This window comes from Quercus lobata, chromosome 10 (assembly GCF_001633185.2).
Source record: "Quercus lobata isolate SW786 chromosome 10, ValleyOak3.0 Primary Assembly, whole genome shotgun sequence".
In the NCBI taxonomy this organism is placed as follows: Eukaryota; Viridiplantae; Streptophyta; class Magnoliopsida; order Fagales; family Fagaceae; genus Quercus; species Quercus lobata.
In genome coordinates this window covers 18,656,422-18,672,644 of record NC_044913.1, presented here as the reverse complement: position 1 = coordinate 18,672,644, position 16,223 = coordinate 18,656,422, and the positions used below count along the sequence as shown (strand labels likewise).

Sequence of the window (16,223 nt, the reverse complement as noted above, 5' to 3'; positions counted from 1 at the left end):
GATCAATGTGTAACATTGATAAATAGTACTCTTTGAATAATTGAGCATAATTAATGACCAACATTTGCACGTTTCTGTTAATATTTTTCTTCTCAAGTTTTGTAACCATTAAACTATTTAGACAATGTTCTAAGGCCCCCTAAAATAGAATATTTTATATCTCTTTGTTTTATAGAATTGCACAAAAATAATTATAAAAAAAGTGAAACCTCTTACTTAGAATTTTTTTTTTAAATACATCTTTTATTGATCGATATAATGTCTTATTTATCTTATAATGTAAAATTTTTAATTAAGGCTTAAAATTTTATTAAATAAAAATCATTTTAAAAATATTATACTCTTTTTGAATGCTCAGCACTTTATTCATAGGTTTTACTATGTTTGTAGTAGTTTATGAGTATAAAAAAATTAATCTTTCAAAAATTTTACTATTCTTAAGTTTCTTTAGATTTCATTTCAATCTTCTAACTTTGCTTTCATTTATTTCAATCTTCTATATTTCAAATTTATTCAATTAAGGCTTTTCCGGCCTTTCTATAAACTTTTATTAAAAATTCTTGAAAAAAAAAATCTAGAAAATATTTTTTTAATCATTAACTGAATTTTTTTAATTAAAAAATTTTGAAGAAAAATCTAAAAAATTGAAAAATTAATCATAACATATAACAAAAGTTGATGGAAAAACCTTAATTGAATAAATTTGAAAGTTAGAGAATTGAAATGAACGAAAGCAAAGTTAGATGACTGAAATGAAATCTGAAGAAACTTAGAGGGTCAGTTTTGCATTTTAGCCAATTAGAATTAATAGTTTTCAAGACAAATTTATTACTAAAATCCATTATTCAATAAATGAAATCCAACACGGCCAAGAGAGACATTGACTATTTAAAATATGATATTTTATTTTGACACTGTTTCGATATATTTAGAATTAAAAGTTTTAAAATATGTTTTATAAATATATGAAATTAATCCAATTAATGTATTAAATTATATAAAAATGTGGGTTTCTTTTTTCTAATTCATGTATTGCTTATAAATATTAAGTATCAATACATTTTAAATTTGCGTCTGACCCCAAAATGTGTTAAGTTAGCCCTAAACTAGGCCATATTTTTGTGGACGGTGAATTTGAGTGAGGTTTGAAAATAATCTATTTGAAATGGAATTGATATATTCAATAGAAATTATACCATTTAGAATTTACAAGTTTTTAAATCTTTTATTTTATATTTAAAATACTATAAGTATATGAACAATCTTCATAAGTGACCATATTTTGCATGAAAGTCATTTAACATGATAATAACATAGTTAATATTTCATGATTTTGGCATGATCATAGTAGTATTAGTACAAATAAATCAATACAATTAAGGCTAAAGTTGTTAAGAAAACAAAATCAATGGTTTTGCAAAGAAGTGTTAAACGAGTACCATTATTGGGATATTGGAAGAAACTAATAATTCTTCATAAAAGGATCTCATTTTAAATTGAACTTAGGCCACAAAATGTATTGAGATGACTTTGTTTTTATGAAAAGACACAATTGATCTTGTTACAATTGCTATTGTTAAATTATCAATTCGATAACTTGTACGCAATTGGTAAAGTGATCAGAGACAACTAATCTTGTGGCAAATGCTATAGTTGAATCACCGATTCAAGAACTTGTATGCGACATTGCAATTGATAAAGTGATAATTTATAACTTTAAAGATGTAAAGTACACAAGCAGGTGAAAGTGTGCAAACAGATATAGCCACGAAAGATAACATCCATACCCTCCACGTGGATGGCTTTGAGTTATGACATTTGAGTTACGAGAAAACATGTTTCAATGAAGGAAGCCACGCCTTTGGCTCGTGCCAATAGCGTGAGTGCCATTGAAGGAAGAAATGTGTGTAATCTGGCATGGACACCAAGCACTATTATGAGAGAGAAATCAGCTCTCTTTGGTCAAGTGCTGCAGAACACCTCTCATTGGTTAGTACAAGTTAGGACCACTGCCCAAGACACATATAATATCCTGAAATCTTACACTTTCCCTCTCTCCCTCCTTGGTTGTCCTTGACATAGTACAAAGCCACCCTTCAGCCCAGCCACTACCTTTGTAGACATGGTTTTTCCCTCTCATCTAGCTGAGGTATGGTATAGATCATAGTTGTCTTAGGATTTACAATGTGCAATAGGGTTGGGACACCTGACCTTGTACAGCCAGCAACATTTCTTGTACTATAGGAGGAGAATGTTGTTGAGCAAGAAAGGGAGGGTATAAAGTTAAGGGCAAAAAAGTGTTAATGGTTTTGGGAAAGAAGGAACACTGTATAATACTTAGATTTTATAATAAAAATTGCATAGTTTCTAAGGGATAAGCATGACACCCAAATGTACTGCTAGGGTTTAGATCACAAACATCTAAACCTTTCTAAAACCTATCTTGCACGTACAGAAAAAGTAATTAGTTGGTTGCTAAAATTGAAAGGAAACAGTTCTTGTATGTCACCCATGTTTATTAATATGGCATAATCTTTGGTTTCAAGAAAATAACTATAATTACAATAAAAATGAGGTTTTAAATGTTTTAAATAAGCTGGCTTGTAAATTTAAACAAGCTTAGATTTATCAGAGAACTAGGCATTGAACATAACCTACTGGCATTTCCTTAGCCATTAAGAATAGAAAAGCCAAAGGACTTTGTCGTGTTGCTTTAAAAACTTGAGGAGGATAGTCTTGTTTTCTGTGAAAATATTAGTATATTGACACAATCATATTAATATAATCAATATCAATAAATATATATATATATATATATATATATCGTGTAATAGAACATGAGGTTCTATTAAGTGATACATTCCTTGAGTCTCTCTCAATTAAGCTTCCACTTTGTCAAAGTTTGTATTTATGTCAAATTTTAGTTCATTGAATGTGCTAATGGAGTGAATGCACATATAAATTATCTATAATTGAGTTTCCTAAAAATAAAAATTATCTATAGGTGTGCACTTTTATATATATATATATATATATATATAAAGTATTTTATATGTTTTTTTTTTAATTTTATATAAGAAAATAAAAACTTCATGTTAGAGACCATGTAGTTATGCCATATGACGCTTTGTTAGAGTAATACTTTCATTTAACCTTCCACCTCACATTCTTTACATATTTTGGATTATAATAAAATTCTATTAGTAGGGCATTACTATTTTTTTTTTTTTTAGAAACAAACACACACACAAGGGAGAGGGAAAGGGGTTCTAATACAAAGACACATCACAACTCTACTCAAAAGCCATGGTAACTTTTAAGGGAAGGTGAGACAAGTTATACTACACACAACATACTCTCTTAAGTAATGTGGGACAATTACCCATTCTTTTTTTGAGAAACAAACACACACACAAGAAAGAGGGAAAAAGATTCATTGAGTGTTTAAACTACCATTATCATAATTCAATAACATAAATGTGACATCATAAATTTTCTATGATATTTTCATGTCAACTAAACATTAACTTTATATTATAAAAATTTTACATTAACTCCAATGCATTGAAAAAACAAAAACTATGATTAAACAAATAATCAACTTATTACACTATTTCCTCAAAAAAAAAAAAAAAAAAAAAAACTTATTACACCTCATACTAACTAATTTTTAATTTTTGACATTTCCTACATAGTTTAAATTCTTCATCCCTTTAATTTTGTATTACATCATTAATTTAACAAGAACCTCTTCATTTTATCGCAATGTTACTTCATTTATTACTTTTAAATATTTTAATCATTCTATATAACCTTCTTACATGCAACTTATAGCATTATCCGTGCATCATGCGGGCCCATTGCTATTAATTCTAATCTCTCTTTGTTTTGCTTTTTGTTTCGGGTCAAATCTCTTAGCTGACTTTTCAAGAACTCGGACCCATAATAAATCAACTTTGTTTTATATGAACTCTTTGTCCTTGACTGCAGTGACACTTTTGTGAATATTAATCCATTCATTAATATGAGTAAATTTTTATCGCAAAAATACACTTGGCAATCAAATGGCCTGAAAATTTTGTCACATTTTACCTATTTGTGATTTACTAGAAAATTAAGTTTAGACTATAGGACAATTTACTCTATTTGCTTTTGTGTTTATAATTATGAGTGTCATACCGTGAGCTGTGTTATCCCATCTCAAAACCAATTAGAGATAAGGAAGATATTCTCAAATCTTTTATAGCCTTCAACATCACATCACGCGAGCTTGTTTTTAGAGTGGTTGTAAGAAGTCAAATTTTGGTTCCTCCAAATGAGCAAATCACATAAATATGGAGTTTCCATGTAGTTTGGTTTGTTAAGCTTACACCCCTTCTTTGATGGCGTTTCCATGTGGTTTGGTTTGTTATACTTACACCCCATCTTTGATGGACCTCTTGTGATGTGCACATAAAAGATATTACTAAAAAAAATGAAGAAACGATAATGCACATAATAGATACTAACCTCATTATACGCATTTTGCACATGCAACGAGAATTTTTTTTCTGGTTATTGTCATAGTTCTCTATTCATAATCAAATTTTTTACAACATCTTTCATATAGTTCACGCTTCATAGAAGGTAATAGTTACTAATGTACAATATATGTAGGGTTTTTTTTTTTTTTTAATTTTTTTAATGAGACGTGGGTAGTTTCTTTTACGTGCGTATAGATAGGGTTGAAAACTTAAAATTATTTTACTATTCAGCTTATTTTTGCTACTATTCATAGGCCCCACTGTACTATTTCAACTAACTTTTACCTTTATCTATAGTACCTTCAGTAATAAGTTTTCAATTTCAGTAAAATAAACAGTATCCAAACACACCCTTAATAGAACTAGAGTGTTTTTTTTTTTAATATTTTAAATATGAATGTGGTGGGGTGGTCTTTTTAATAGAACATTTGGTATTTTTTTTTAAATTATTATTATTCTTTTTAAGAAATGGGTAGTTTTGGTTGTGTACATGGGGTAGTAGGATTTTTTTTTTTAGTGATAAATTTTGGGTAGGAACTTTGTATCTATCTACTATCTAGTGGAGAGTTTTTCCCCTTATATGTTTTTTGTTTTTAATTTTTGTCTATTTGCTGTTTTAACCTCATTTCTTATGTTTTAGGCATAAGAATAAGTTAATTAAATTATGAGTATTTTTGGAGGTAAAAAATGGCAATAATTAACTTTCCGAATCCTCTTAATATATAAAGATAATTAAAAACACTAAAAATGATTATATGCACATAATCGATATTACTAAAAAAAATGAAGAAACAAATTCCAAAAAAAAAAAAAAGAAGAAGAAGAAAGAACCGAAATGACAAAAGGCCCCTTATTTTTTTGTAATAAAAGAAGAGAAAAATAAGAGTATAATTATAATTTTGTACTTTGATGTTATTGATGTTAGTTATTTGCTCCATTTTTTTTTAACTACAATGAATGTAAATGTCCATAAAGAAATCATGTGAGACCTTCATATCAATAGAAAAATCATCAAAATGTGAATCTATAATGTGTTACAAAATATTTACAAGTAAGTTATATCATCAATTTTCTTTAAATTCATTAATTTAATATCCTCAAATCTAAAGGCAATCTAAGTGAGTATTTGATAACTTTTTGCTAAACATTTGAATTTGAAAACTTTTTTTTTTTTTTTTGATAAGCTTGAATTTGATAACATGTTAAGCAGATATATTTGTCATTCTAATGATTCACATCCAAGTAAAAGTAACTTTTTGTCCACTATCATTTGTCAATTGCAACATGATATTAAAAGAATAATATTCAATAAATAATACACTAAAATATAAAGGAAACCTAATATACAAATTGTCAAATGTAGAGGTCATGAATCATGATATGGACACCTTTTCCATATTTAAAGAGAGAGAGAGAGAGAGAGAGAGAGACATGGTTGCCTTGTATTGATAGTTCAAGCCCAACTTACAAAGGTCTTACCTTCCAATGGAAACGAAATCGTCAAAGTCAAAAGAGTCGATCTGGTACGGGCGTGTCCCTTGTGGGAAAGAGAAGATATCAAAGTTTAACCGTCCCAACAGAACATAAAATAAAAATTATAAAATAAGATATTAGTATATTACCAAAAGAAAATAAATAAATATAAACAAAAGAATAAATAAAGGGAAGGGTAGGTGGTGTAAATTGTGATCAAAGTTTATCCTCAATTTGTTTTACTCAGCCATAAGACAATAAAAAAAAAATTACAAGGACAATTTTTCTTAAGACAAATTATGATTAAGAGTAATTTGTCATTGATATTATTTTATTATCTATTAATTATTAACAAATCATCTTAACTTTGTAAAAAGAATGATAATTTTTTTTAATAAACATGAAAAAAAAAAAGAATTTAAACTTTAAATATATCTATTAAAAACATTAGAAAATTATAAATTTCTTTTTCAAATCTAGTAAAAATGGTAAGCTATGATTAAAGCGTGATTACATAAATAACATTAATTGCATAATTTTTATTATACAAATAAAATATATAAAAAAAATAAAAATTAAAAAAAAATTACATAAGTGAGTGTCCATATGATTATCGAAATTTTTTTATTTAAAAAAATAAATAAAAAAATAAAAAAAAACTGAGAGAGAAGTGAAAAACACCTCTACAGTGACTTTTTATTTTTTTATTATTTTTTTTATAATAGATAGAAAAAACAGTGAGTTTAGTCTTTACTCGGTTTTAAATGTTAAATGCGCTTTCGTGCCAGTTTCCAAATTCCAAACTGTAGACTTTCTATAGTTTCTAGACTCACGCGATTTGAGTCGTTATTGCGTTTGTGTGTGTGCAGACTCTGCACAACATGCTTTGCTAAAGTCCTCATTTGAACCAGTCCAGCCGTCTCTCTCTCTCTCTCTCTCTAGAATATATTGGGTGTGTGTCTGTGCGCAAACCACAACTCTTCATTGTTGCAAGATTGTATCTTTGATTTTGTGGAACTTTTTTTCTGAGGTACCCAGATTGTGTTCCCTTATCTACTTGTCTTCCTCAATAGAAATTCAACTTGTCTCTTTTGATTCTGTTTCTGGGTCTTCGTTAAAATCTTTTTATCTATCTGGGTTTTCTTTAATTTCTCTTTTATCTTTCTTATTATTAGCGTACGGTCAACCAACTCCACTTGTATATGTGCTTTCCTGTTTCTTGTTCTTTAAGGCTATAAAAACGGGACCCATTTTTTAGTTTTACTTAGCGTGTATGTCTTTATGATCCCAAAGTAGAATTGTACTTCAACTCTCATTTCTGAAATTCAGGTTCTTTTTTTTTTTTTTAATCAATATCTTTGATGGGTTGTGTTTTGTTTTTAATTTTTTTGTAATCCTATGTTTGGTTGGTGAGAAATTGGAGGAAAAGAAAATGAAAATGAAAATTTTGAAGTTAAGTACAAAAGAAATTGTTGTTTTGGTTGTTAGAGAATGAGAGAGTCAAGTCAACCAAATCCAATTGCTGCCTTAGGCTCATCTTAGATGAGGTTTTAATTTGTTGGGTTCTTGAATGATGACTAATTTTAGATTCAAGAAAAAAAAATTTCCCCTCCACTTTTCTTGAAACCTAGCAGATCATATGGGTATTTTGATTCTTTATGCGTGTTTTAATTTTTTAAAATTTATTCTCTTTTTCTTTAGGATTCTTGTAGTCTTTATATTTACTCATCAAAAAATTAATTTTCTTTTTCTTTTTGTTCTATTTAGTTTGTAGTCAAATTGTCCAACAGTATCTTTTCTTTGCAAGAATGTGAAATAGAAAACGAAAGGAATATGATTAACTTTTTATGATTGCCTTGGTTGTATTCCCTCTTGATATAGGAATTTTGGACATGCTTTATGAGTCTCCTACTTTTATATCAACTTTCCTGTATCATGGTGATGAATAAACCTTAGTTATATTGCTCCTTTGTGTTTATTTTATTTTATATTTTTCCTCATTGAACCTTTCAGTTTTGGACTATTGTTTAAAGTTTTTCCTCAGCTATATTAATACTGTTAGGCTGTCCTTTAGTCTTGAAGGATAGATGTATTTACACTGAATGCTTTCTGAAATTGGCTTGTTGGCTTTTGATTGTTTCTCTTTATAATTACTGGTATAATCTCATATGTATTTTCTTTTGTTTACTTCTGCAGGAACATTGTTGATCTGCGTACAGTTCAGTAGTATCGTGGTTTCATTTGCAATATCTTGTATGCCATCATCTTTCTGACTAGATTGTGCATAATCTTCATTTGAAAATGTTTGGTTTAAGGAAATCTCCTTTGAAGGTTGCTAAACATAACTCAGTTGATCCTGGATATCCTGTTCAAGCTAGCTTGAACCCTTTTGACAATGAGATTGATCATAAGCAAAAACATAATTCTTCAAGGAAGACTTCTCCTGAGCCTGCCCTAGTTACACCAAATTTTGGCACTAACCCTTTTGATGATGATGAGGGGAAAACAACCTCCTCTTCTTTGTATTCAAATGTGCCTGCTTCAACAGCTAGAAAGAATTACAAAAATGATTTCCGTGACTCTGGTGGATTAGAGAACCAGTCTGTGCAGGAACTGGAGAACTATGCTGTCTACAAGTCTGAGGAGACTACAAAGACAGTCAAAAGCTGCCTGAAGATAGCAGAGGACATGAGAGAAGATGCTACACAAACTTTGGTCAGCTTGCACCAGCAGGGTGAGCAAATTACCAGGACCCACATGGTCGCTGCTGACATTGATCACGATCTTAGTAGGGTAAGGTTCTTATTTTCCAAATTGAGGATACCTGCTTTAATATTTAAAATATATGTTTCACTTATGTTTTATTACCTTATGGTCAATGCTTCTCCTGCATTGACACTTCTCTTGAAATTTATGGGCTTCGCAATAGCATCTTTAGGTCCTTTGTTATATGTAAATTTTGAATAATTCTCTCTTTACAAGTTGAAAATCACTTTGTCTTTGATTATGGTGCATATATGCTTAATTGAACTTTTGTAATAGCATGTAGATAGTCATTGATTTAGGATATCAGTTGTGTGCTTTAGAAATTTGATTACGAGTGTCTCTACCCCATGGGAAAATAGGTTTTCTTTATATGGTTTCAATCCTGATCCTATTTTCATAATCAAAGGACTCATAGCTTTATTAGTTTTGGTTTTAACCTTTTTAATAAAGAAGCAAGCTTTTTTTGACACGCACAAACTCAAAATATTAACACAATGAAATTTACCAAGCGTTTTAGTCCCACCACTCTTATCCAACAAAACTAATATACATACTACATTCTCTAATTTTGTTATATGGGACAAAACAATGAGAAAGAACTGCAAGGAAACGCGATCAATGAGTTCTGTGGATCTCTAACCTGGTGCTGTGCCATCTGTATCTAGAATTGTACAACCACCCTACCATTATCTCCAGAACTAATCTACTGCTTCACTCTGTACCTGCACCACCGCCACATTGTTGTCATTATGATGCTGTTCCCTCCCCCCACATCTAGCAGCACATCTAAATTTTTAGTAGAAAATAGAATTGTATATTCTGTAGGCATTGAGATAAATGTTTTAACAAAAAAGTGATTAGTTATGTCTTGATGGAGTTGGTGCTTTTAAGATAATAGATGGAGTAGGTAATGTTATATCATCTTTAGAATATCTAATATTGTTGATGAATTACTGTTTTGCCTCTTGGAGACACATTTTTTAATTCTATATTGTTATCTGTTTGAGGCTTTGAGCAATTACCACCCCCGCCCCCCCCAGCCCCAGAGAGAGAGAGAGAGAGAGAGAGATTATTTTCATGGTCATGGAGTTTTTGATCATGGATTATTTTCATGTCTTCCTGGAATTGCAAAAGTAGACACAAAGTATTGCTAATCGAAAATTTATTACTTACCAAGAAAAAAAGGAAAATCAGATTAAGAATGTCAAGACATATAACTTATAGTGCTCAGTTTCTCAGTAGTATATTCTCTCGAGTCTTGACCTAGGAAATATTGCATCTTTTGGCATTGCAATGTAAGAAGCATGGTCACTCCTAAATCTCCAGCATGTTCCTGTTCAACATGGACATGCTGGATACACTTTTGCATGGTTTCCTCAAGAGTGTTGGGAGGAAAATATAAATTTTTTTTCTTAATTTTAAAAACATGTATTTAATTATAGACATGTTTCTAAAGTTTTGATAGTTTTGATTTATGTTGAAAAATTAAAAGAAACATAAAAATGGCTATAAATAAATAAAATACACCTAAAGATACATATTAATTAATTAATTGTTGTATCCCCACCATGTTTTTTTAATTTTTCAAGAATGCTGTGTTGCTGTGTTCTGCATGTTTCCATACTTCTTAGATTGCAATCCTCTTATGGCAACTACTATAAGTCCTCTGGTTTTGAAGCTGTTGTTGCCTGGGCTTTTTTGCTTGATCTTCTGAAGTGAAAGACTGTTTAAATAATGTTTTGCTGATTTCAGGGTGAGAAGCTTCTGGGAAATCTTGGAGGTATCTTCTCTAAGACTTGGAAGCCAAAGAAGACACGCCAGATAACAGGCCCTTTGATTACACGAGGTAAATTTTCTTTCTCACTCCAAGACTCAGTTGTCATTTTCCCCTTTAAAATATCAAATATTATATTGGTTTTGGAAATCACAAAAAAGACTGGTGAGGACAGAGCCATCTTTGCCTTGCAACTTTGTGCACACTTTAATTTTTCTTTGTCTTCTTTTGTTTTGTTTTCTTCATGTGTGATATACTTGGTTATGCAGATGATCCATCCAGAAGAAATGGTAACCACTTGGAGCAGAAGGAGAAGTTAGGATTGACTTCTGCAGCCAAGGGACGATCAAACGCACTAACCACACCATCTGAACCCACAAATGCTTTTCAGACAGTTGAGGTTCGTATTTCTTTTTTATCAATTGAGCAATGATATACTGGTTTTCAAATACAACATGAAACAAATTTACTCCATTTTGTTAGAGGCGCACAAGGAACCCAACCAAAGGGTTGAACCAGATCAAACCAGCCTTATTGAGGTGGATTTGTTTTTGAGGCACCATCTGTTTGATTTGGCCTTGGTTCAGTAACCATAGAAAGTGAAACAACCTATTAAAACAACCTCTATGTATTCATTTGAGATTTTTCACTTGTGAACGTACATCATTTTGGTTTTTGAAATCTTGTCAGATCCATTGAAGTGGTCATATATGCAATTGCTCATAATTAAAAAAAAAATATATATATATATATATCATAGTTGACTCAAGTGAAAAGGGGAGAAATTGAATATTTGGTTGGTTATTGGTGTGTGACCTATTTCAATTCAAGCCATGACTCTAGGTAGCCCTAGCTGGTCAAACAAACAGAACCAAACCAAACTTAGCTAAATTTCTTGTCTTTGTCCTTTCGGTGAGTTCAATGTGATTCCCGACCAACTCTAGTTTGGTTCTGGATTCTCCTCCGACCCAAAGCAAAGAGAACTGTGCTTAACCACGCTTGCACTATTAGTTGTTTTCTTGGTATATGTATGTCATTCAATCTCATCATCTCTGTTTACAGGTGGAGAAGGCAAAGCAGGATGATGCACTGTCTGATATAAGTAGCATATTGGGAGAGCTGAAGGATATGGCTGTTGACATGGGGTCTGAAATTGAAAGGTTGGTAATGTGGATTCATTTACATGGGAGTCCCAAAAACCTAGTTCACATCCCTTCCTCTTGTTATTAATAAACAAAGTTGGGATGCTACATTCTTGAAACTGTCAATTTATATTTCAATCATCTTCTACTTTTTGGTTTACCGGAATAGATCTAATTATTATTATTGCTCATGATTTCCACAGGCAGAACAAGTCTCTGGATCATTTCTATGATGATGTTGATGTGGTAGACATGCGTGTGAAAGATGCTAATCGACGTGCTCGTCGTTTACTTGGAAAGTAGAGTGCGGGAACATCAGATTTGCGCTGCTAATACTAGCTTCCAACACTGTTGGCCGGGGCCAAAATTCTCTCATTGTTTCTCTTATGCACGGTTATGAGCATGGATTAAACAATCTTTGGTGTATATGTTTCTTGTTTTGTTTACACACATTTATAGCACGATTTTACAGAGCTTTAAATCATTCATTAGGTCTGGCACATTTTAACTGCTAATGCCTCTTTTTTCTTTCTTTTTTTTTTTTTACCTTGTGTTGGGAATGTTTTATTTTTAAATGTAGACTCTTGCTGGGATTATGCCAGCAAAATCACCATTCAACAGGAAATACACTTGTGTAAAAGTCCGAAAGTGCCATATGATCAATAGTGGAAATATTCATGACTTCAGAAAAGCAAAATCGTGTCCTCCTTTGTCGAAACTCGAAGGGCAGCCAAAAGAAGCTGTTCTTATTTATTGATTTTTTTTGGAGGGAGGTGGGGGGGTTGTAAGACCTTCCCCTCTTACAATATCAAACGCATTGAAGCATAAGAGAAGCAAAGTGTCTTTCTTTTTTCTTTTTCTTTTTTTAAATACTTGAATAATCCAAAGGCCTGGTATATGCCTCCTGGGGTCTCTAGTCAGGCAGAAACCCTTCTATTCCTGAATTATCAGTCTTTGATAAATCGTCAATGACATACTGCAGATCTCTTCCAGTCAATGGTAAGAAATAGAAATCCAGAAAAGTAACATTAATTCAATTCGATTTCTGAAACTGGGCTGACCATTACAAGATTTCAGTCAATTAAATAACTTAAATTTTTTGATTTTTTTTTTTAAATCTTCCATCAAACTGCTATTGTCCTAAAAACCTTCCGCAATTGCAGCAACAGGCATCTAATACCTTATATAAATTCTAATAATGCAAACAGGGGACACTGAAAACATAGATTGAAAAAGTATGCCAACAGATTATACTAATCAGTTAGGAAAGCACAAAAGGCTGAAAAAAAGAAAAAAAAGAGTACCTCATTCATTAACTAAAAGTACTAAACATGATTTTAAACTCGAGTTTGGTTTGAACTTTTTATTTTTTATTTTTAGCATATGGTTTGAGATTTTGAGAATGGAGAGCATAGAATGATGAAAGTTGTAAGTTGTATTTGGGGGGATGGGGGGGGGGGGGGGGGGGGGGGCCTGGGGCAGTTAGCGGATGTTAGCGGTTGAGTCCGCTTATCTCCAACTCGTGAACTTAGCCGATACAAAGCTATATGATAGCACCCAATTTATCCGATTCGGCAGTTCGATCTATAATTTCTCATTCATGAACGTTGATAAGATCCTTCCATTTAGTAGCACCTTAGGATGGCATAGCCTTAAAGTTAAGGATAAGGTTCAAACGAGGAAAGGCTTACAATGGACTAAAATAAAGTGACTATTGAATAAAGAGATTCAATCGAGAAAATAAGAAAAAACGAAAAATTCAAAAAGAATGGTATGGATTCGCAAAAATTCTTTGAATAAAAACTAAAAAAGAAATATCAAAGTCATTCTAATGATTCAATAATAATATTATTACTTCAATTCCGAGTTCTTATTTTGTTCGACTATATAGATCTTAGCAATGGAATAATTAAGTCATAGTTTATTGGTTGATTGTATCATTAACTATTTACTTATTTTGGTGTGAGGAACTTATCATGAATCCACTAATTTCTGCCGCTTCCGTTATTGCTGTTGGATTGGCCTCTTAACCGCGGCAGTTTCTACTCCTACTAATAGTTTAGCACACTCTTTGTTGTTACTATGGGGTCCAAAAGCATAAGGAGATCGTACTCGTTAGTGTCAATTAGGCAGTCTGTGGACTTTTGTTGCTCTCCATGACGCTTTCAAACTAATAGGTTTCATGTTACGTCAATTTGAACTTGCTCAATCTGTTCAATTGCGACCTTATAATGCAATCGCATTCTTTGCTCCAATTGCTGTTTTTGTTTCACCTCCTTTTCAAGAAGAGCTAACGCTTGTTGGGTATTTTGGTTTGACACTACTTCACACTTCCATCCTAGAGCATACCTATTATATTACACATATCATATCAGGATATAGATTTTCTATTTTATATTAGAATAAAAGAAAGATTGCCCAGTTGATGTGTGATATGATTGCATCACAATGCCTAAGTACACGATCTAATAGGTCGATGTACTTAATTTCCTCTACAATATTGGGCTTTGGCGGTATTTATCATGCACTTTTGGGACCCAAGTCCAATCCATCATAATAGAAGTGAAAGAGGGTATTTATGCTCATCGTGTCCTTTATATGGAAATCAAAGGCCATGGTTTTATTCCTTTGACTCGTACTGAAATTAATATTAATGGTTTAATCCATTAGAGGTAGAAACGAAGGTTCCATCGGAACAATTATTTATTTCTATTTTTGGGCACCTTGTCTCTCTTTTTTTTAATAAAAAGAAAGGTGTGGATAAATAAATGACAAGAAGATATTGGAACATCTGTTATAAGCATCCCAATCGTTTGGTAATTAAGAAGTACAAAAAGGGATAAAAAGAAAGATTGACAAAAAAAAAATCTACAAGATATAATTTCTATATTGAAAAAAAAAAAAAGCATTCATTCTTTTCATTTTAGTTTCAATCCATTTTTTAAAATACTTCAATTGGTATTACACAGAAGAAATTTATTATAGACACTAATATAATTAGATCTGCTCTTCATAGACAAACTTGGAATTTGCGATCCCGGGTAAGATCGGTTTATGATCATGGGATCCTTTTCTATCAGATAGGAAGGGCTATTGCACAAAATGTACTTCTAAGTAATTGCTCCATACATCCTATATCTATCTATGAAGAAGAAATCATGTAAAGAAGGGGATTTATTTGTACAAATGGTACTTCGAACTTGGAAAACCACTATGATCCCCTATCAGAAAAATTCCCAATTCCCCTTTAGGGGCAGCTCCCTCATATTCCCATGCACATGTATCAACCTTGATTGAGCAACCCAAGGCTTAGGTGGATATGAATTCAGATGTTGAACATGATTAGGATTGCTAGTTATTAGTTAGTTACTAATAGATAGGTTAGAATGAGTTAAGAGGTAAGAGACTCCCTAGAAGTAGTCTCACTTGGAGAAGGTTACTCTCTCGAAGAAGTCACACGCTTTCATTCTCATCATTCATCACATTCACAAATCCATTCTAAAACCACCACCAACCATTCTATCCTTACTATCTAAGAACCCTAATTGCATCACATCAACCCTGAAGCATTTTCCCTTCAAAAACCCACCTCAAACCACGCATACATTCTGCCCTAGCCATGTCCTAACCTACCATGCCCTAAATTCCTCATCCTAGTCCTCACATCCTCAAGTATTCACACCCAACCATATCCCCTATGTGATCTTATCTTTTTTTTTTTATATAGGTCCCTCACAGGAACCAATATGAGTCTCAACCTACATGGCCTGTTTTATCTCTTTTCATGTATGAGCTGCATTTACATTGCTCAACCACAAACAGAAACAGTATGTATAAATAGTAAGTCTCTCAAGTAGCTGTGCATCCTTCAATGCACTGCCTGTCAAGTGTCAAATGCATCGTATGTGCAGACTAGCAATGAATGATATATCACAAGACAACTCAAGTATTTGACTTGTCCAAGCTGAGTCTGCCAATATAATTGAATTGAAACCACCAGCTTTAGAGCCTAATCCCTTACCCTCAAGAGTTCAACATCCACTACTATTAACCCAATTAGTCCAACACATCATGAGGAAAACATTACCAAGTCGAAAACAATGTATTTCTTTTTCAGTAAACAGTTGGCTCAAAACTTCTATAATTCAAACTGATAGTTGTACCACAACAAATCAACAATATCACCTCAAACATTTCTCACTTCACACAAGCTTATCAACAAACAAAATGCAAACTTGATTATTTTGCTTACACATTTCACAAGCCAAATATTCAACAAACTAGTAAATTTCACAACTACAACGCAGCTAAGTATCCTAATCTAAACATCAAACCCAAATACCCAGCACCAACACCAAACCAATTCTTTCTCACTTTAGCATCAATTGCCCAACGTTTCCTGTCTGGGCATTCCTCAAAATCCTTAAAACTCAATCATAAAATCCAAAACCCATCAAAGAAACCCTCAAAACCCATTATAAACAACTCACCAAAAGAACCCATAAATCCCTCAATCACCAACATCAGTCACAGAATGAAGCAAAA

At 31.9% G+C, this 16,223-nt stretch overlaps 1 protein-coding gene across 2 annotated transcripts; it reads left to right on the top strand.

Annotated features, from left to right (window-relative positions):
* Window positions 1–6,746: 6,746 nt before the first annotated feature.
* On the top strand, window positions 6,747–12,215 carry LOC115965407 (SNAP25 homologous protein SNAP33). 2 transcript variants are annotated; one of them, XM_031084618.1, is made up of 6 exons: window positions 6,747–7,026; window positions 8,193–8,789; window positions 10,515–10,608; window positions 10,806–10,936; window positions 11,599–11,696; window positions 11,882–12,215. In XM_031084618.1, the coding sequence occupies exons 2-6, from the start codon at window positions 8,298–8,300 to the stop codon at window positions 11,979–11,981; spliced, it is 915 nt and encodes a 304-aa protein (XP_030940478.1). In that variant the 5' UTR covers window positions 6,747–7,026; window positions 8,193–8,297; the 3' UTR covers window positions 11,982–12,215. The 2 variants fall into 2 exon arrangements, with proteins under 2 accessions (XP_030940478.1, XP_030940479.1); XM_031084619.1 differs by lacking the exon at window positions 6,747–7,026 and adding an exon at window positions 7,169–7,325.
* Window positions 12,216–16,223: the final 4,008 nt, after the last annotated feature.